The sequence below is a fragment of the Phascolarctos cinereus genome, unplaced genomic scaffold, assembly GCF_003287225.1.
Source record: "Phascolarctos cinereus isolate Bilbo 61053 unplaced genomic scaffold, phaCin_HiC Scaffold_4;HRSCAF=312, whole genome shotgun sequence".
NCBI lineage: Eukaryota > Metazoa > Chordata > Mammalia > Diprotodontia > Phascolarctidae > Phascolarctos > Phascolarctos cinereus.
Genome location: NW_027555847.1, coordinates 174,130,904 through 174,153,286, shown reverse-complemented (window position 1 = coordinate 174,153,286; position 22,383 = coordinate 174,130,904). Strand labels below are relative to the sequence as shown.

The window sequence follows — 22,383 nt, the reverse complement described above, 5'->3', positions numbered from 1 at the left end:
CCCTTTATGATCCCTGTTGATGATAGCATTCAGAGGGGGCACATATATCATCCCCTATATTAAAATGTAAGCTATTTATCCTTGTTTAGGGGTAGCTAGGTGGTGCAGTGGATAGAGTGGCAGGCCTGAAATCAGGAAAATCTGAGTTCAAATGGCCTCAGAGACTTACTATCTGTGTGACAAGTCACTTAATCTCTGCCTCAGTTTCCTCATCTGTGAAAATGGTGATCACAGTAGCACCTACCTCCCAGGGTTGCTGTGGAGGTCATAGGAGATAATAATTGTAAAGTGCTTAGCACAGTGCCTAGCACATAGTAAGCCCTATATAAATGTTAGCTGCTGTCTGTCTTATGATTGTTCATTTGTATTGACCTTTTTGTTTCTCTTAACTCCTCTGTTGGATCTTCAAAGTTTCTATGCATCTCAGGTCTTTTCATCTGGAATATTTGAAGTCCTCTTTTATTAAAGGTCCATTTTTTTCTCTTATAGGATTATACTCAGTTTTGCTGGGTAAATTATTTTTCGCTAGCAGCCCGTGTCCTTTTTTCTTCTGGAATATAGTATTCTAAGATCTTTGCTCCTTTGTAAGAGTGGTTGCTAAATCATGTGTGATCTTTGCTGTGGCTTCTTGGCATTTGAATTCTTTCTGGCTATTTGCAGTACTTTTTCTTTTACCCAGAAGCTCTGGATTTTGGCTCTAATGTTCCTGGGAGTTTTCATTTTGGGGTTTCCTTTGGCAGGAGGCTGGTGGATTCTTTCTATTTTTACTTTGCGCTCTGGTTCTAATTGGTACTTTCCTTTTAAGATTTCTTACAATGTGATCCCTTTTTTGGTCATGGCTTTTAGGTAGTCCAATGATTTTTTTTTTACTAATTCAGTGATTTTTCTCTCTTAGATCTGTTTTCTAGGTCATTTCTTTTTCCTATGAGGTAACTTATATTTTATTCTGTTTTTTCAGTCTTTTGACTTTGTTTTCATATTTTCTATTGTCTTATGTAGTCTTTACCTTCTATTTGGTCCATTCTAATTTTCAGGGAATTTGTTGCTTGGGCACGGTTTTGTACCTTTTGTGCAAAGCTGTTAATTCCTTTTCTAATTCTTTCTTCCATGGTTCTCAATTCTTGTCCAGTTTTTCCTCTAGATCTCTTTATTTAATTTATAAAAACATTTTTATCATCTCTTTTTGAAAACTTTTGCATCATCTCTTTCAGGAATTCTAGTTTAATTTGTGCCCAAATTGTATTTTTCTTTTCTTTCTTTCTTTCTTTTTTTTTTAAGGCAATTAGGGTTAAGTGACTTGCCCAGGATCACACAGCTAGTGTCAAGTGTTTCATCTGAGGCCAGATTTGAACTCAGGTCGTCCTGAGTTCAGGGCTGATGCTCTGTCCACTACACCACCTAGCTGCCCCTGTGTTTTTCTTTGAGGCTTTGTTTGTAGATGTTGGAGTCATTATCTGCTTATGGATTTATTTCTTGGGCATCTTTGCCATCATAATGATTCTTCCCCCCCCCCATTCTTCCAGTCTCCTTCCTGACTTCAGAGTTTATGTTTAGACCAAGCTCTTGTGCACTTCTGGAGGGAATGTCTGGGCTAATTCCTGCTGTTGCTTTTTTGGGTTATTGAGTGTTGGGTTATTCCAGGATTTCAGGGACAGTTCAGGCTGGGAACCTGTAAGTTTTAAGTGCTTTCAAAGTGGTCTGATCCTGGGCAGAGTTTATTTGCTGTCCTGCCTGGTCTGAGCTCTGCAAGTTCCTGACCTGTGTTTGGACCTGATCAGGAGGCCTGTGGGTTTCCCTGTTTGGAGTTTTGGTAGACTGTGCTGTTGGTCTCAGCTGTGATCTGGAAAGCTCTTCTGGTTCAGTAGACTTCCCTTTGGTCTGGGATTCCTGCCCTGGTTATCCCTTTGCAGGCTTCAGACAGGCTAGAAGTTGGAATTGAAATCCTGCTGTGCTCCCAGAAGGCTGAGCTGTACAACTTCTGCTTGTTTCTGAACTTGTTCCCCGCTCAGCACACGGCCTAGATCTATGACTGCTCTGCACCCTGTAATGCTACCCTTAGGTGCAGGTCCCTTCCTTGGTTTACCCTAGATCTCTAACTCAGAGCTGCAGGTTGGCATCTGTTCCTCTGGCCTACACAAGCTTAGGTCCCTATATGCTGGATACGGGACCTCTTCTCGTCTTGGTGCAGAGCTTCTCTCTGCCCTAGAATGCTTTGTGTCACATTTTCTTGGCAAGATGCTATCCCCAATGTTACAGACATCTCTGTCTGTCTTCCTATGCTGATTTGGCCTGGAAAAATGACTCACTGTGATTTTTCTCTTGGATTTCCCTGCCAGGATTTGTTCTGATGCTTTTTCTAGATCTTTTGGGAGGAGATGGGAGGTGGGAAGCTGCCTGTACTTTCTGCTATTTAGCCATCTTGTCTGTGCTGTTCATTTATTTATTTTTTTTGATGGGGCAGTTGAGGTTAAGTGACTTGCCCAGGGTCACACAGCTAGTAAGTGTCAAGTGAGTGAGGCCAGATTTGCACTCAGGTCCTTTTGACTCCAGGACAGGTGCTGTATCCACTGCTCTACCTAGTTGCCCCTGCTTATTTACTTTTAAGATTAAATTTTCTGTGTACAGGATACCTCTGCTTCTATGCTCAGCTTCGTCTTAAATATTAATTATATGAGACAAAATCCTAAGTCTGCATGTACTGTATATGCTTTTAGTTTCATATTTTTAAATGTCAATGGAAAACCATTGAATGGGCACATAAAGATGGTAAGAAACAAAGTGTGGGTTTCAGGCAGTGAGAGTTGTTTAGAGTGGTGAAACATGGAGCTGTGAAAAGTTGAGATTGTATTCAAAATATCTTTTTAGGGGATTGGGTATCTCTTCAAATAAAGACAGTAACTGTAGGGAGTTTTAATTTTCAGTGGCTCCCACTTGCCTATAGGATAAAACTCAATTTCCACTGCTAACCTACCTTTTGAACCCACTCTTCCGCTGTTTTCCATTTACCTGAGTGGTCCCCTTGATCACACCGTCTGCCTTGCTTGCATGTCTAATAGACCCTCTTACTGTCTACATTTTATTCATCATTCAAAGCCCAGTTGAAACTATACTTCTGTGAAGTCTTCTACTTTAACCTGTCATCTTATTTTATGTGTTGTTTGCACTATTCATTGATCACTTAGCAAATAATTATTGATACTGTTGTTCTTTCTTGTGAGCTATTTTGGCATAGTGGATAGAGAGCCAGTCTTGAAGCTAAGAAGGCCTGGGTTTGAGTCCTATCTCTGATACATATCAGCTGTATGACCCTGGGCAAGTGACTTAACTCTCTGTGCCCCAGGGCTAGGCAATTCCCTAAGGTTATGAGTTGCAGAGGAGGTACCAACCTGCACTAATAGAGGAAATTTCCTCCCTTGGGATTTCTCTCTTCCAATGAAATCAAAGGTCTGGGTCCTATCCCTGTTCTTTCTTTTATGTAGGCAGACCCTACTAATGATGTCAATTGGTTTCACAAAAACTCCCCAGTATCACAAGAAGCAGCAGTCCATTGCATTGGAATGTTTATTTCACAATACCCTATGGTCATTGTTAGCCATCTGTTTTGAGACTCCAGTGATACTGTCTGCGGTAAGATTTGATGACCTTAGTGTTATAATGTATTATTGTGAAACAGTTTTGGTCAGTACAGTGTTATGTGGTCTCTGCAGGCATATCTGTAATTCTCAACTACTTTATAAGCTTCTGGTGGACAGATACCATGCCTTAGACTTTTTGTATCCTAAATAGGACCTACTGCATTGTCTTGCTTTAGGCGTGGTAGGTGCCCAATAAACATTTGATTGGATTTGAGAAATCATTGCTTAAGGCCTTGGCCCATGTGAGGCTTGGACAAAGGCTTTTTTAAGTTTTTTTTTTTAAAGTGCCTTTGACCCTTACAGGTTGGCTTCACTGTACAGGAAGCAGAGGTAATCCTAGAAAAGGGGGAAGGGGCTTTTGGGGAGGTGTGACTTGGGAGCTTCTCTTTCTACAGTTTGTTTAATTTTTGAGAGTCAACTACCAACATGCCATGATCTGATCTGCCTTTCTGGCTAGCTTCTGCATGCAGTTATAGTTGTTACCTCTGTAACTACTTCTAAATATGAGAATTGTTTGGACTTGAAACAACAAACTAAACTCTTGCTTTCTCTCCTTCCCATTTCCACTCCCACCATACCAGTTCAGGCCTGCATTGCTTTTTGCCAGGGCTTTTACACTGGTATTTTCACTGGTCTCCTTGCTTTTAGTGTCTCATCCCTCTGATCAATCCTATCAGATTAATCTTTTTGCAAAATAATAATAATATTTGCCTGCTCAGAAACTTCTGTGGTTTATTACCTGCTAAATAAAATCCAAATCCCTTAACTTGGTGTTCAAGGTCTTGTCTGCTTCAACCCCAGCCTCCTTTTTTGGCCTTATTTCAACCTGCTCTCTGTCACATATTCTGCTTTAACTAAACTGGATGACTTCACCCTCTGAGCATATCTGTCTCACTTCTCTGCCTCTGCTTCTTGGCTTATGCCATTCACCTCTGTTTGAACTACCTCTCTCATCCGCAGCCTTCTGCCCTTCTTTACTTGTCCAAATTCTTATATTTTATCACATCGTTTTCTCTGTGAAGCTGTCCCTTATCCCCTTAGTTGGATAGGTCTCCAAACCCACATAGCACTTTGTACTTCTCCGTTATTTTCTACCTTGTTTTATGGTCATTTTTTTCATTCTTCCTATTGGCTTATGAATTCCTTGGGACTGTATTTATTCACTTTTGTACCCTCTTGAAGTACCTGTAATATGTGCCCAATGAATTGTTAAATTTTTTTAAAAAATCTAAAAAATAGATATTGTTTGTTGTAAGGATCTTATCTCTTTTCATCACTTTTCCCTCTGCTTCTTATAGGAGGAAAAAAATAAAATACTTGATTGTGGCAACACTGAGTATTTTAAGACATCACTTGTTAGTTATAGCTGCAGAATTTAGGATCATAAATCTAGGGTTGAAAGGAACCTTACCGGCCATAGAGACCAACCCCCTCCTTTTACAAAATGAAGGAACTGAGATACAAGGAAGTTAGATAACTTGTCCAAAGTCACACAGGTAGTACATATCAAAGTGGTGAATTTAACCATATCTCTTGTACTTCAGAATCATTGCTCTTTCCCCTGTGCCTTTTCTGTTTTCCTGGGACATGGACCCAATAAATTTTCGTTTCAGTAAGCTTACTTGAAATTGTCAAAAATTTTTGAGCTCATTTTAAGGGAACAGAAATGTTTGTGTGAGGTGGTTGCACGGGTAGGGAACCTGTGGCCTGAAGGTCACATGTGGCCCTTTGATTGAATCCAAACTTCACCGAACAAATCCCCTTAATAAAAGGATTGTTCTGTAAAACTTGGACTCAGTCAAAAGGTCACACCGGAGGACCTAGAAGGCCACATGTGGCCTCAAGGACTCAGGTTCCCTGCCCCTGAACTTTAGACATCTCTGCAGCCAAGTAGCTCATAGTTTCCAATTATCTGAATATAGATATGACTAACTGAATATAATATACAGTGACACATAGAAGACAGGTCAGATAGAGTGTAGTTCTGGGATTGTAGATAGTTCAAGGATGCAGTAATTATAATAATAATGGCTAGCATTTGCATAACACTTTACAAATAACACCTTACAAATATCATCTCATTTTATCCTCTTAACAAGCTTAGGAGATAGATGCTCTTATTATCCCCATTTAATAAATGAGATAACTGAGGCAGACAGAACCTAAATCAATTGCGCAGAGTCCCACAGCTAGTAAAGTTATTGAGGGTTGATTTGAACCTTGGTGTTCCTGACTCCTCCCTCAATGCTCGATTAACCCCTTCTCCCTCTGTATTGATAGAGGGGAAAATGAAATGCTATTCTCTTTGGAGTGTAGGTCTTGGACTGAATGTAGGAGAGTGGATGGACTCTTCTCCATCAAGGCTAAGTAGGTTTATTTTCCTTGGCAGGTAGGGGTGGAATAGGGAAGGAAAGTAATTAGATTGGGTGGTGCCAGGTGGTCGACTCTGTCACTTAGCCAGCATGGAAGTCTTGACTTCCTCAGACTTACTAAATATATGACCTCTGGACTTCAGTTGTCTCACCTGTAAAATGAAGAGTTTGGACTACATGACCTTTCAGCCCTAAATCTATGATTGTCTGAATTGATGGGCAAGAACAATTGGAGGAATTTGTGGAAAAGTATGATTTTTGTGTTTTTCTCTGTTGGTGACCATAATATTTAGGGTTCCAGTTCACTTTGTTATTAGGATCACAGGATCATAAATTTAGAGCTAGAAGAGAGCTTGTAGGCATTATAGTCCAACTCTCATTTTACAGATGAAGAAACTGAGACCCAGAAAGTTTAAGTGATTTGCACAATGCAGCCTACTTTGTGAGGCAGGATTTGAATTTAGGTCTTCCGGATTCCAAGTCTGGGGCCCTATCCACTATGCCATAGTGTCATCCCTCACTGTTATTGTGGATAATATTGTACCCTGATTGTGCCTTTTTTTAGTTGAAGATTTAGCCTGGCATCGACTTATAAAATTGAATCTCTGTCAAAACATCAGATGCCTAACAAAGCAAGGAGCAAGAGTTTGGAAATTCTGTTGTTTCTCAATGGATGTAACATGGCATGAAGTTACATGTAGTCTCTAACTTGGCACATTGTGAATTCAATCTGTGAAAATGTAATCTTGTTACTGCAAATGTGTGAGGCAAATTAGAGCTGAATTTGTGACTTGTGAATTGGATATGATTAACACTCCTACATGCACCAATTTGTTTCTAAATTGACTTTTTCTTCTCTCGCTGCCTGTACAAATTTTATTTCCCTTGTCTTACAAATTGTTGTTACTGTGTTTTAATGAGTTTGATGAATATGGCTAGAATATGTGATGCTCCCACGTATTAAGTAAAATTAACATAAATCAAAGTTGTTTCTGATATGTGTCCCACAGAAGTAAATTACCAAGTGTTTTCCTTCAGCGTGCTGGTGCCCATGTGTACCTTGATATCATGCATTCCTGCCCAGCATCTGAATCAGCTGCATCTGGATGTTGCTGTTGATGTGTCTGTTATTCTTTTTGCATGATGGTTTGATTAATCGTTTATTCTGTTGCAGAGTGACTTGTCTGTGTGCCCAGTTTGAATCTGTGTTACAGCATGGCTTGAAGAGGAGTCGCGGCTTAGCATTAACGGCAGCAGCAATCAAACAGGCAGCAGGATTCTCTAGCAAGACAGAGACAGGTATTGACTGCAGTGTTGAACAGGGGGTTTGATTTTGCTCCCCCTTTATAATCGTCTAGGCATTTGGTACATGGAAGTGGGGTGAGGGAGATAACTTTGTAAGACTGTGTTTCGGGTTTTTTTTGTTTTTTTAAATTCGGTAAACAATTCAGTGCTGAATGGGCTTTTTCATTCATCTTTATTCTTGATGCAGAATTCTCAAAGCCACATTAGTTCTGAATACAATTCAGGATCCTACAGCAGGATATTTTGGTGTAAAATGTATTTATTCCACAAATGTGGCATGGCAGTTGGCAGGAAATTAATACTTTGCTTAATATTGTGCATGTGAAGAGCTTGACATTTCATTATTCTCTTTAAAAGCTATGGTCTCGGTTTGCAGTAGTTTTTGTGTGATATATTTTAAGTTTGTGGTGCTAAAGAAGGCCATCCATGTGTACCATACTTCAGTTCCTGTAACTTATTTTGACTGTGATTTACTTTGAAACTGTCATTTATAATTACTTCAGTTCTAGGGAAGACGTCAGTGATGGTTTAAAAGTAGTTTGTATTTCAGGCCGTGTCTGTGCTTCCCAGCATAGTTCAAGATTTTGGAATCTTTCTAAGCATCATGGTAATGTCTGTAGTGCTGCTAATTAAAATATGCTGTCTTATGATTGCCATCGTTTCGTAGGGAAATGAGAGCTCATTGTGCCCAATTTCTATTGAGAGTGCATATCACAACTGTTAAATATTTAGCACCATAGAATTTGCCAGTGCTGGAAGGGGCCCGGGATATTATCCAATCCAGCTCCCTCAGCTTATAGATCACATTGCTGAGGCCCAGAGAAGGGAAATGTCTAGCCCAAGGTTACAAAGCCAGTTAGTGGCAGAACTTAAATTAGAACCCAGGACTCCTGACTCCCAAGTCTTGTTCTTTCCACTACACATTTTGCTTCTTTTAGATTTTGCCTTTCCTTGATGTAGTTTTATTTTTCTCTCCTCTCCTCTTCAACCAAATGTAGAGTTTACTTTTTCATTTTGACAGAATTCAAACTTCTTGAGGTTAGTCACTATTGCCTTATCTACCACAGAGCTTGACATATAGTAGGGGCTTAATACATGCTTGTTGTTCTATTCATTTCAATGGTTTCTCAGTTTTAGAAATAAAAGTGTTTATTCAATGCCTCTTTAGAACCTACCTAATATTTCAGTAGAATGTAAGTTCCTTGAAGGCAGGAACTATTTTGTTTTTACCTTTTTCATCTCCAGAGCCTTGCACATAGTAAATATTCTAGAAATGTTTGTTGAGTTGAATTTGATAAAAGTCCAAACTGCTTAGCTATATTCAAGGTCATTTTACAAACTTGTACCATCTCATCTTAGCAAGTTTATGTCATACTACATTTTTACCACTTTCTTTATACTGTAGCCAAAGTGGACTACTTGTCACCTCCTGTACATGTCCTGGGCTTAACTCATGCTATTTCCTATCCTTATAATGTCTTTCCTGGCTTTTTCTGCTAATTTATAATCCTATTTACCCTTCAAAGACCCAGCCCAGTTGTTACATTCTCTGTAAAGCTTTCTGTGATTCTCTCATCTTGGTTAGAAATGATCTTTCCTTCTTGTACCTCGCATAACACTTTGTGCTTCTTTTATGCACATATGTATATATGCTTATTGTTATTTGTATTAGTGCCATTTCCCCCCATTTGATAGTAATTCTCCATGAGAATTGGAGCAGTGTTTTATTTATTCTTATAGCTTTCTGAGGTCCAGCATAGTGCTCTCCATATTGTAGATATTTAATTTTACTTTAAAATGAATTGAAAGTTTAGAGAGATTTCCACTTGTTTCCCATTTTCTTTCATTTTTGTTATTTTTTCCTTTCTTTTGCCTCCTCTAATCGGGAAACATTGTCAGGTATGAGCCTCAAGGCAACCTTTCTCCCTAGGAAAAGAAACGAACTCCTCAGATAGTAGCATATATTCTATAGGTGGCGCATATGTGGTATCAGGGAAGCCTAGCACCTCTGGCATAAGGGCTTGCTGCGCCCTTTTCAGGGCTGCTTATCCACTTTTGGTGTCTACCTGGCACTCAACTCTCACCTGTGGTTCCAAGAAGCGGTAGCATGGACAGCAATCACACTCTAGTAAAACTGTCTTGGTAGATGGACTAAACCAGATTTGAGGGTAACCTAGGGGCCTCAAACCCATTGGTGAATTAGGGGAGCATCTACCCAAAATCATATGAAGACTTTCCTTGGTGGAACGGGTGTTTGAGAATAGTGTGTTCCACTGGCCCAGAAGGCGGCTGAAGCAGGAGCTGTGGAGCTGGTCAGACATCCAGGACACCAAGGTCATCCACTGCATCCTGGGCCATGGCTAGTCATCCTGACTTTTGTCCTGCCACTGGACTTAGATGATTCAGGAAGGGAGAGTGAGGCTGACAACTTTGTGCAAGTCTGCCTCACTTTAATCCAATTCACAAGCAAGTCAAAGCATCACTCCATGATGTTGCTGATCCTTTTCAAAAATGAAGGACGAACAACAACAATAACATTATATAGGTGTTTTAACACCCCCCCCCTTTTTGTGATATTTTTATGAAGCTATGAGTAACTGCATCCATTGTGGGTAGGGGGTGGGGGTGGGGGTGGGGATATGGGCTGGTTTTGGGGATTGAAATAGTTTTTTAGAACTTAATTTTTACAAAGTACTCTTGGTCATGTTATGCTCTTGGTTCAGCCTAGTATGAAGTCTCCTTATAGCACTATGGTTGAGTGTGGGCAAATGGAATGCAGTAACTGAAAATAATTTTGTTTAGCACATAGTAAATACTTAAATTCTTATTGATTGATCTTATATTTGCTTTTTCCTTTCATCTTGTCTACCCTTGGATGTCTACCCTTTTTATAATAGAGAATAACTGCTCCCCATACCAGATTTCTTATTATAAGATGGTATATAATTTAAGAGTTTATATTGTTTAGGAGGAATAGAAAGATTTCACAACCTTTCCTCCCTCTTCCCCCTTTTTCCCCTTTATTCTTGAGGGTAGAAGAAGCAACTTTGAAATCATTTGCACTAGAATTTCTGAGACAAAGGTTTTGGTAAAGTGAAGATGAATGCCAGGGATTTACATAGGGCAGGTCAGAATCTGGTTACAGCTTGAGTTTGGGAGATTCTTCAGCTCTATTAATATGCAACCATTTGTTTTTGTACAAGGCTGTGGAAAGTTATCTAGCTCTATCTGAGAGAATCTGAATATAATTTCTGAAAGCTATCTCTGACCTTTGCTTTATCTTTCCTATTTCCCCATCAAAGTCTAGCTGGATTGTATGCATGAATTAAAAATAAGATTAATTAATTATCAAAGCTGTTATTTTTGTTTTATTCTGATAAACATGTGTAGATAGCTTGGCAGCAAATTAGAAAAAAGGGAAAACATTTTTGATAGTTTACCATCATGCCTCTTATAATTCTTGTCTTTAATTAATATTAACTAAACATTCAGAGTGTGCTAAATGGTATTCATCTGAGCAGTGCATAAAATCTGATCCCTTCTATTGCTTATTCAGTTAAAACCTCACTAATTTGCACTCATGGAGGGGTTGAAGTAGGTAGAGGCACACCTGTGATTAGAAATAGTCTTTAAAACCTTAGTGTTAAATGATAGTAGCAGGGACTGTTACAGAAACAATCAAAGGAAGACCTTTTGAAGTGTTTTTTGATACAGTCAGAAAAATTGAATGGATAGCTTAGGTTATTGAAGGAGATCTTGAAGAGAAACTTGCCTATACTAAATAATGGGAAGGCTGGTAAAGAAGGAAGGTGGTTTTAGCTCTGATTAGGAGGATACCTATACCAGCTGAGAATTTTATTTCTAGTGTAGGCACCTACCTTGTCTAATTCTACATAATTACAAGGCAATCTTTAGACTTCTGATTTGTTTTTCTGAGGCCAGACTCAGAGAGGTACAGAGAGGTAAGTAGCATCAATCTAATGCCTCTCTTGATCATTATTCAACCTTTCTTATGACCAAGAGCAATTTGAATTACTGAAAAGTTTTAATTGTAGAATATTTAAAAAGAAATACTTTATTAGTCAGACATAAGATTTGAATAAAATTGTTATGGACTATTATTGTACATTGAGGGTCTTAGAGGACCTATTATAAGAAATAGAATGACTCTAGGTTACCATGTCAATTGTTTGTAAATAGTACTTCTGAAGTATTTGAAATTAATTTTTTTTCTTTTGATAATTTTAAATATTCTTCTTGATAACTATAAGGTTTCTATTATCTTTTAAGAAAGGGTTAGTTAGATAAGCCATGGTAAACATCAGCCTAACCCTTGTCCAAAGGATCACAAATTCCAAACAATAGTATTTGAATTAATGAGGCTTTACTACATAGGTGTTTTTTTATGGAGAACAAGTATATTCATTTGTGATGGTTACCCAGTCAGCAGCTAGAAAAATTCCTTAATAAAAATCACTGATTGCTTATTTAGCATAACACTCCTATAGAAAGTGACAAATCTGGAACTCAAGTTTTTCTAAAGTATGTGAATTTTTGGGACTCTGTCTAGCCTTTTCATTTGCCTATCCCATAGCCATACTTTGATTTTTTTGCAGTAAAGTTTCTGTTGAAGAGGGACTCTATATAGAACATACTGTATATTATGAACATATAGATAGGAAAAAGTGGACAAAAATGCAGTTTTGGAGATAGCTGAGTAATTATGTATGGATTTAGGATCTTGTGTAGTAAACAATGAATATTTGTTAAACATCTGTGGTTTTGCAGAGTATTGGGGGAGGCTCTGATCATATAGCCCAAATGCCAGCCATTTACTTAAAAGACTATTTTATGGAAAAGTTGCACAAGGCAATTGCTCAAACGGAGGCCAGAAGATGTAGTACAAAGGCACTCTCAAGGTCTCTCTGAAGAAATTTAGTGTTGATTGTGAGACATGGGAGATACTGGCACAGGACCACCCAGCATGGAATGTCCATGTCAAAGAAGGTGCTGTACTTTATGAGCAAAGCAGAATTGTAGTAGCTGAAAAGAAATTTGTGAGATGCACAAATCTAGAGACATCTCCATCCCAAATGTTTATAGGAACTATTTGTGCCCAACCTGTGGTAGAGCCTTTCAAGCTCGTATTGGACCGATGAGCCACAGTTAAACACACTATACCTTGACCCCAACATCGTGATGTCATCAGTCTCTTTGAGTAGGAGGACTGAACAACAACGAGGTTGATAAAGCGAGGAAAAGGTAGTCCTTATCCTGAAGGAGCTTGTGATCTAAAATTATTCTCTTCAATTAATTGACTGGTACTTATTGAAGATCTGTTTTGTGTCTAGTGCCTAACCTTACATTGGGTAGGCAGTATGGAGATATAAGAGAAGTAGAAATAGTGGTCTTTATATTCAGTGAGTGTAAAAATTAGATAGGAAGGTGAGACTGATACAGACAATCAAATAGGGTACAATGATGAAGTAGCATTACAAGATGTTAGTGATTAATCCCCTCTATACAGTTCTCACAAAATTTGCTAGGTTTGAAGTGATACTAGTCAGTTAATATTTTGGTCAACAAAAGAGGATGTTCTATTACTTTTGTTATTTATAATAGTAAGTTTTGAAGATAGAAAACTTGAGCAGGTCATGTAGTAGTAGCTCTGGAACATACCTGAGAATCTATCTAATCCAAATCCTTTGTTTTACAGATTAATTTAATGTTAAACTGACAAGATTGCTCTTGAGACTCTACAGAATCCATGTCATTAATTAGCTCTTGTGGGGTTGCAATAGAGGCAAAGAAAGGACATTTTCTCTTATAAATTCATGTACTTAGAATAACTCATTTCAAATTTTGACTTTCTCATTTTTTGCCAGGGTGCTATGTTGAATGAGTGATCTAGTGAATTTTATCTAGTATCTTTGCCAGTCGTTGACTACATTACCTTTACAAGGGACTGTGCTTGTTTTTCATCAGCTCAGAGATCAAGTTTGCCCTTAAAACAAAGATAAAACTAAAAGAAACACCCATAAAATTTTTGATTAGAGTTATCCATGGTTCCTTTGTCTTTCATTTTCAAAATGATTTAGTTAGTTCATTATATTTATCTCACGTTTTAGTTTCCTATTCTTGCCTTCCTGTCTTATCTTTCTTTACATTTTTTTTGTTTCTATGTAGACTTTGTATATGTCAATTGGTGTGTATTTCTGGGAGAATGAGACTTGGCACATGCCAGTTAGTATATGTCTCTGAGATAGACTCTGCAAATAAACCTGAGCCCAGAATTGATCAGGAGGAGGAGGAGATAATGTTAGATTGTCTTTGATAAATTGCACAGCTCTTTTAGTGACTCCAAGCTTCTCTCTGAAACAAAGGACCATGTTTTTTAACATCACTTTTCTTCTGGTGCTGTATAATTTCAAATCATAAAGTACTAGAGACTCTGAGGGATTGAGGTTGCAGATCACTCAAAGGGCAGTGGAATGGTGAGTATAAACAGTTTGCATCACATTAGCAAAGAGAAATTAGACAGGAGAAATGGTATAAAGGATTTCAGAGAAAAGTATGCCTCGAAAAAACACAGATTAGTCACATAGTGCAAGTGAAGGACAACGCATGTGCATAACTGGTATCCATACAATGTTAAGATAACTAAAAGAAAGTTCCCTGCATGCTAGGCAAGCCCCTTTGGGTCAGTTTTGTGGGAGGACATGGACAGTTCTCACAGGATGGACAGCTGTGGGTAGGTTGCAGTCTTCATTGTTGGAGGGTGAGATTATGTAGATTCATTCTTGTGTTTGAGACTTTGTGGATAGAGGCTACTTCCACAGCTAGGAAATCTTGGCCAGAGTCACCAACAGTCTGATCAGGTTATGTTTGGCTTTTTGTGGAGTGGTGAAGCATTTACCTAGGGGGTATGCATAATCTCTCCCACAGATCCTTCTGGAATAGATTGGGCAGGTAAATTGCACCAGATTCTTCAAGGACCAACACAGGTTCACCTAATTTGTTGCAACTTGGAATCTGGTTGGGATTCAAACTGTCTCCAGAAATGGAGGATTATTGTGTTGAGTGGAGCCTTCACCAAAGAATGATTTGATTACTTTCAGAATTATTTATTTGCTGGTGAAATATAATACTACCTCTCCATAATTCAGTGATTATATCTTATGACTCATATTCTTTTCCTTTTAGTCTTATGCAGTATTGGCAGTATCGGTAAAAAGTAGGTGACATACTTAAAGAGAAAGTAGTTTTTAAAGGTAGATACATGTCTTTGGAACAATAGCCACAGATGATTTTGATTCAACCAAGGAGATGAAATAATTATGAGTTTTCCATTACTAAAGATCCCGTGGTTTAAAAAAATTTTTAAAAAATATTTTCCATTAAAGTTTTGAGCTCCAAATTCTATTCCTCCCTCTCCTAGTTATTTTAAGTGGAATTTCTCTTTCTACCTTTTGCAGCTGGACTTTGTTGGTAATATATAGAAATGCTGATAATTTATGTGGGTTTATTTTGTATCCTGCAACTTTGCTGAAGTTGTTAATAATTTCAAGTAGTTTTTTAGTTGATTCTCTAGGATTTTCCAAGTATAACATATTATCTGCAAAGAGTGATAGTTTTGTTTTCTTATTGCCTATTATAATTCCTTTAATTTCTTTTTCTTCTCTTATTGCTATAGCTAACATTTCGAGTACAGTATTAAATAATAGAGGTGATAATGGGCATTCTTGCTTCACCCCTGATTGTATTGGGAAGGCTTCTAGCTTATCCCCATTACAGATAATGCTTGCTGATGGTTTTAGATAAATAGTACTTGTCATTTTAAGGTAAGCTCCAATAATGTTTTTAATAGGAATAGGTGCTTTATTTTGTCAAAGACTATTTCTGCATCTGTTGAGATAATTATATGATTTCTGTTGGTTTTGTTATTGATATGGACCATTATTGCTGATAGTTTCCCTAATATTGAAACAGCCCTGCGTTCCACTTGGTCATAGTGTATGATACTTGTGATATATTGCTACAATCTCTTTGTTAGTATTTAATTTAAAAGTTTTTTGCTTCAGTATTCATTATGGAGATTGGTATATCATTTTCTTTCTCTGCTTTGGCTCTTCCTGGTTTGGGTATCAGCACCATATTTGTATTGTAAAAGAAATTTGGTAGGACTCCTTCTTTGCCTGTTTTTCCAGATAGTTTATATACTATTGGTATTAATTGTTCTTTCATTCACTTGTAAATCCATCTGGCCCTGGCGATTTTTTTCTTAGGGAGTTCATTTATGACTTGTTCAATTTCTTTTTCTAAGATTGGTTTATTTAAGTATTTTATTTCTTCTTCTGTTAATCTGAATAATTTATATTTTTGTAGATATTAATCCATTTCATTTAGATTGTCAAATATATTGGCATATGATTGGGCAAAATAGCTCCTAACAATTGTTTTAATTTTCTTTTCATTGGTGTTGAATTTACCCCTTTCATTTTTGATGCTAGTAATTTGATTTCTTCTTTCCTTTTTTTAAATGAAATTAACCAATGCTTTATCTATTTTATTGTTCTTCTCCCCCATAAAACCAACTTCTAGTTTTATTTATTAGTTTGATTTTTTTTAACTTTCAATTTTATTAATTTCTCCTTTAATTTTCAGGATTTCCAATTTGATGTTTAATTTGGGATTTTAAATTTGTTTTTTTTCTAGTTATTTTTTTTTTGTTGTTGTTGCATGCCCAGTTCATTGATCTGCTTTTTCTCTGTTTTAGTGATGTAAGTGATTAAAGATATAAATTTTCCCCGAAATACTGCTTTGGCTCCATCCCATAAATTTTGGTATGTTGTCTCATTGTTGTCATTATCTTTAATGAAATTTTCGATTGTTTCTATGATTTGTTCTTTGACCCACTTGATTTTTAGGATTAGATTATTTCATTTCCAGTTACTTTTTAATCGTTCTGTTCATTATTTTTTTCATGTTGTGAAAAACTAAGTATATTTCCCTTAATCCTATCCCCCCCCATTCTATTCTCTCTTTTGACCCTGTCCCTCCTTAGAAGTGTTTGCTTCTGATTACCCCCTCCCCCAATTTCCCCTCCCCTCTATCATCCTCCTGCTGTCTTGTCCCCTTCCCCCCTATTTTCCTGTAGGGTAAGATAGATTTCCATACCCAATTGAGTATGTATGTTATTCCCTCCTTAAGCCAGATCTGATGAGAATAAGATTCACTAATTCCCTCTCATCTTCCCCTATTTCCCCTCCATTGTAAAAGCCTTTTCTTGTCTGTTTTATGTGAGATAATTTACCTCATTCTACCTCTCCCTTTTGCCTTTTCCCGGTATAATCCTCTCACCCCTTAATTTTATTTTCCAGATATCACCCCTTCATCTTCAACTCACCCTGTGCCCTCTATTTATCTATCTATCTACATGTACATACATATAATTTTTTCCCTCCAACTACTCTAATACTGACAAAGGACTCATGAGTTACAAATATCATCTTTCCATGCAGGAATGTAAACAGTTCAACTGTAATAAGTCTTATGATTTCTCTTTCCTGTTTACCTCTTCATGTTTCACTTGAGTTTCGTATTTGAAAGTCAAGTTTTCTGTTCAGCTCTTGTCTTTTCATCAAGAATGTTTGAAAGTCCTCTGTTTCACTGAATATCCATTTTTTCCCCTGAAGGATTATACTCAGTTTTGCTGGGTGGGTGATTCTTGGTTGTCTGTTGTCCATTATTGAGTGTAATTTTTATTGTATTGTGATCTGAAAAGGATGCATTTACTATTTCTGCTTTTCTGCATTTGGTTGTGAGGTTTTTATGTCCTAATAGATGGTCGGTTTTTGTGTAAGTGCCATGTACTGCTGAGAAAAAAGGTGTTACCTTTTCTATTCCCATTCAGTTTTCTCTAGAGATCTATCATATCTAACTTTTCCAGAATTTTATTCACTTCCTTGACTTTTTTTTTTTGGGTCATCTTTATCTAGTTCTGAGAGGGGAAAGTTGACTTCCTCCACTAGTATAGTTTTATTATCTATTTCCTCTTGTAACTCATTTAACTTCTTCAAAAATTTAGTTGCTATACCATTTGGTGCACATATGTTTAGTATTGATATGACTTCATTATCTATGGTACCTTTCAGCAGGATATAGTTTCCTTCTTTATCTCTTTTAATTAGATCTGTTTTTGCTTTTGTTTTGTCTGAGATCATGATTGCTACCTCTGTTTTATTTGCTTCAGCTTAAGCATAATAGATTCTGCTCCAGCCCCTTACCTTTACCCTGTGTGTATCTCTCTGTTTCAGATATGTTTCTTGTAAACAACCTGTTGTAGGATTCTGGTTTTTAATCCATTCTGCTATTTGCTTCTGTTTGATGAATGAGTTCATCCCATTTACATTTATAGTTGTGATAACTAACTGTGTATTTCCTTCCATGCTATTTTTTTCTTGTTTATCCCCTCTGTTTCTTACCCCCCCCCTTTCCTCCTCACCAATGTTTTACTTCTGGTCACTGCCTTTCCCAATATGCCCTTTCTTTTATCAGTGAGGTAAACCTTTCCTGTCCTGCCAGTAAACTGCTTCCCTGCTCCTAGACTAAGTCTGAGGCAGTTTTCTAGTTGTTTGGAGGGGAACTTGGGAGGGCTTCAGAAGGTTCCTTCCTCACTCCACCTGCCATCATGACCCAGGAAGTTGGTTTACAATATGAATGGGTTTGCCCTGGTAAATTCTCATTGATGAAGCATGCTTTCTGTTCTTTCACCAGGAGGTGGGTTCAGTTGCTGAAATAGGGTGGGCCTGAACTTGTACTGATTATTAAAGGAAGAATTGAGTATTGAAAGAGCATATACAAGATGGGTAGAGGATACTCCATAAGCCATTGTGAGGAGGGCAGAAGTTGGAACATAGTGATTCTTTTCACAAGATAGTTCTTTTACCAGGACCACTGTGTCATGGTAGGTCCAGAATGTTTCAGTGGGTTAAAATTGGATGCTTAAGCACTTAGCAGAGACTGCGTTGGAAAAACAAAGCCTTTTCAGTTCTTTTGGAAGAAGAACAAGAGATGATTTGAGAAAATAAAAACAATGCTAGAGTGGATTATAATGTTAGCAACTCCTGGGAATGGAGTATTTTTTAATTTCACATTGTTTATGTTATTCATTATTAGCCACAATTCAAAATATTGACATAATTTTCAAAGGTTATATTAACATTAAAATGAACAGTAATTAGTAATATTAAGAATATATCAAGGAAATGATTTCTATCCATGCTGAAATTTATCTCTAGTACCATAGTGTAGGACCACATTGAGGTAGGTTTTTAAAAATCTAGGAATTCCAGACTATACATAGTGTGGCTTAATAGTTTTAGAGAATGTGGACTCTTTTTTTTTGCTTAGGCAGTGGGGTTAAGTGACTTGCCTAGGGTCGCACAGCTAGTAAGTGTTATGTGTTTGAAGTCGGATTTGAACTCAGGTCCTCTTGAATCCAGAGCCAGTGCTCTATCCACTGCGCCACCTAGCTGTCCCGGAGTGTAGACTCTTGTTCAACAGCTACAGTATCAGAAGAGCATGTTTCTTAGATGCTGTCTTCTGAAAGTCAGTGTGGTGATGTGGAAAATATCAGGACTAGAGTCAGGAGACATACCTTCTAGTCCCTCTCTTCCTCTTAGCTGTGTGCCCTGGGGCAAATTTGCTATCCCCTTGAGCCTCTAGTTTTGTCTTTTGTTAAATGGAGATAATACATTCTTGTGAAGAATAGGTAAAATGTTCCTACTGTGTTCAAGCTGCAATGCTAGGCAGTGAGGATTTGAAGACAAAGACAAAACAGTCTGCCCTCCAGGGGCTTAGATTATATATTGGGAGTTAGAATATGTATACAGATAAGCATATACAAAATAATATAAGGAGGGAGAGATTACTAGTAACTCTGGGTGTTGAGAGGAGAGAGAGAGAAGAGGGAGCATGGAAGGCTTCATAAGAAGTAGCTCCTGAATTGAACTTTGAAGGAAACCCAGAATTCTGAGAGCTGAAAGTGAAGAAGGAATGCATTCCTGGCATAGGAGATACTCTGGGCAAAGTCACAGAGGTGGAATGTTGACTGCAGGGAACAGTCAGTAGGCCAGTTTGATCAGAATGTAGACATCATGAAGGAAAATAATATGCAGTAAATCTAGAAAAGTAGGTCAATTGGAGCCATGTTTTTGAGGGTAAACTTTTATAAATTGTTTACATTTTCATTGTTATAAAAAATTTAAAAAAAACTCCTCAATTATCAAGCATTTTTTTCCTCTCCCACCTTTCAGTCCTTCTGAGTTTTCCTGAAACTATTTTTCTTCATTTCTTACAGGACAATAATGTTCCATTACATCCATATACCATAATTTGTTCAGCCATTTCCCAGTTGATGGGCATTCACTTAATTTCCTTTTCTTTGCCGCCACGAAAAGAGCTACCATAAGTATTTTTGTACGTAGAGGACTTTTTTAGATTTGCTTTTAGACTTTAGATCAGTGAACTGTAAATTCGACATTTGCCGAGTATCTCTATTTTGGTATCCATTTTTGATATTTAGTTTCTTTGGTATGTTTAACTTGCTCTCTGTTCCTCAGGTCTCATTTTAAAAGGATGTCATGTGTGATTTATATAGCATACTTGATTTGATGGGATGGTCAAACACAAGAATAGATATAAACATTGACCCGTTCAGATTAATTAGCAAGAATGAGAGGAAAAAAACCCAGGTAAAATATTGCTTACTTTTCAGGGGAAAAAATGCCTTTTTTTTTTAAAGAATAAGATGTTCTAGATTATCTGATTACATTGGAAGAATATTCTACTGATCTTTTTTGATCAAAAGAGGAAGTCTTTTTTTTTGTTCCCTGTTCCCTTAACAATTTCAGTTCTCTTTTAAAATTTGTTTTGAAAATACAAAAAAATATTATTCTTGGGGAATAATCCTGAAAGGATGGCTGTTGGGGGCTGTAAAGAAAATCTTCGAGTGGGTAAAAGATGAATGCAGATCCAGATCCAGCACAAGTGTGAGATTGCTTAGGGCTCGATAATTCATCCAGGAACTCTCTAGGCCATTTCCTTTGCTGTAAGAGTTTTGAACATTTTAGACTTGTTGTCATTGTTAGCAGATGGTGAATTGGGGGCAATAAAGGGAAATGAAACTCAAGTGAGGTAATTTTTGCTAGTTCTTAAGAGCTGGTGGTGGGGAAGATTTCAACTTTTTGTTAAAATGAGGCACAATGGGAGCCATTTATAAGGTTGCCTAAGGAAGATTGAACCATATGTTGTTGGGCTTTTTACGAATGCAGTTATAGAAAGAATAGTGTGGTTTTATGGTGGGATGGAAAGAATACTGGAGACTGGTTCAATTCAGCAAACTTTTAATTGCTGCCACATGCAAGAGAATAGATAATAGATAATAGATATTAATCTAGGCTCCACTCCTACTAACTACATAAATTGCATACCCACTCTAGATTTCAGTTTCTGGTCTTGCAAAATAAGGAGGTCAGACTATATCATCTCAGTGATTGCTTGTATCTTTAAAATTCAGTGAATGAAAAAAAAATTCAGGGAATGAGTCTATATCTATTCCATCTACTAAAGGCCCCTATTGTACAGCGAAGTTCTAATATATTTAGTATAAGTATAGATTTCATTTATACATGCTACCAGGGCCCTTCCTTCAGTATTTTAGAATTCTGTGTATAGACCTGTTAGCGTTTCAGATTACTGTGGATTCACTTGTTTGATAAATATTTAATGAAAAGCATAATGGTGTAGTGGAAAGAGCCCTTGCCTTGGAGACAGGAAACTTGGGTTCTAGGCCTAATAATACTGCCTACCATTTGCAAATTATTTAAGCTCTTTGAACATGTTTTCTCATCTTGTCCTCCCAACTGGTAATAAAGTTTTCTGCCTTGGTACTCTTAGTAATGGCCCCCTATGCCCTTTTGTATGGTGTTTGTTTATGCCGTGTTAAACTAGTACATTCATCCAACATTTATTAAGTGCCTAATTCATTCAAGTCACTGTACTAGGTGATGGTGGAGCTGCCAAGTTGATGAGGTAGGGCAAGATCCCTGACCTTGTGGAACTTAGGAAAACTAATGAGGAATAGGAAACAGACAGGTAACTTATAGAATCATGTGATAGAGTTGGAAGGGATTTTAGAGATGATCTAGCCCATTCTTCTCATTTTACAGATGAAGAAAATGAGGTCCAAACAGGTGAAGTGACTTAGGTCACACAGAGAAGAAATAGCAACACCAGGATTCAGACTTGGGTCTTCAGACTCCAGATACAGTTCTCTTTCACTTACACCTTGCCTCTGTCCCTGTTCTAGAAAAAAAACATGTTAGAGTAGCCTGAATGCCTTAGAAGACTAGAGTCCTAGGTGACCCTCAGGGTTCTCTCCTGGGCCCTCTTTTCTTTGTCTTCTACACTGCTTCACTTGGTGATCTTATCAGATCACATGGATTTAGTTACCATCTCTATGCTGATGATTCTCAGTTCTACCTATCCTGCCCCAACCTCTTTACTGACCTCCAAGCTTGCGTGTCCAACTGCCTTTCATACGTCATAATCTGGATGTTTAGTAGACATTTAAAAAGAATTTTGTTTTTTCTAATTAAACACGAAAACAATTTTTAACAGTTTAAAAAAACTTTTTTAATCCCAGACTCTCTCTTCTCTTCCCTCCTTCCCCTCCTCCTTTATTGAAAAGACAATTTGGTATAGCTTATACATGTGCAATCATGCAAAATGTTTCCATATTACCCATGTTGCAAAAGAAAACACAGACCAAAAAAAAAATCCAAGAAAAATAGAGAAAGTAAAAAAAAAAGTTTGCTTCAAATCTGCGTGCATATTTCATCAGCTCTTTCTCTAGAGGTACCATAGCATTTTTCATCATAAGTCCTTTGGAATTGTCTTGGATCATTGCATTGCTGAGAATATCTAAATGATTTACAGTTGATCATCATATAATATTGATGTTACTCTATACATTGATTCCTTGGTTCTGCTCACTTCACTTTGCATCA

At 37.4% G+C, this 22,383-nt stretch overlaps 1 protein-coding gene across 4 annotated transcripts in view; it reads left to right on the top strand.

The window, feature by feature from the left end:
* SNX29 (sorting nexin 29) overlaps nucleotides 1-22,383 on the top strand; it is a 659,946-nt gene that overhangs the window by 36,110 nt on the left and 601,453 nt on the right. For all 4 annotated transcript variants that reach the window (XM_078152787.1, XM_020978396.2, XM_078152789.1 and 1 more), the window contains exon 4: nucleotides 7,182-7,306. In XM_078152787.1, the coding sequence (XP_078008913.1) occupies nucleotides 7,182-7,306 (125 nt within the window). The remainder of the gene's footprint in view (nucleotides 1-7,181; nucleotides 7,307-22,383) is intronic.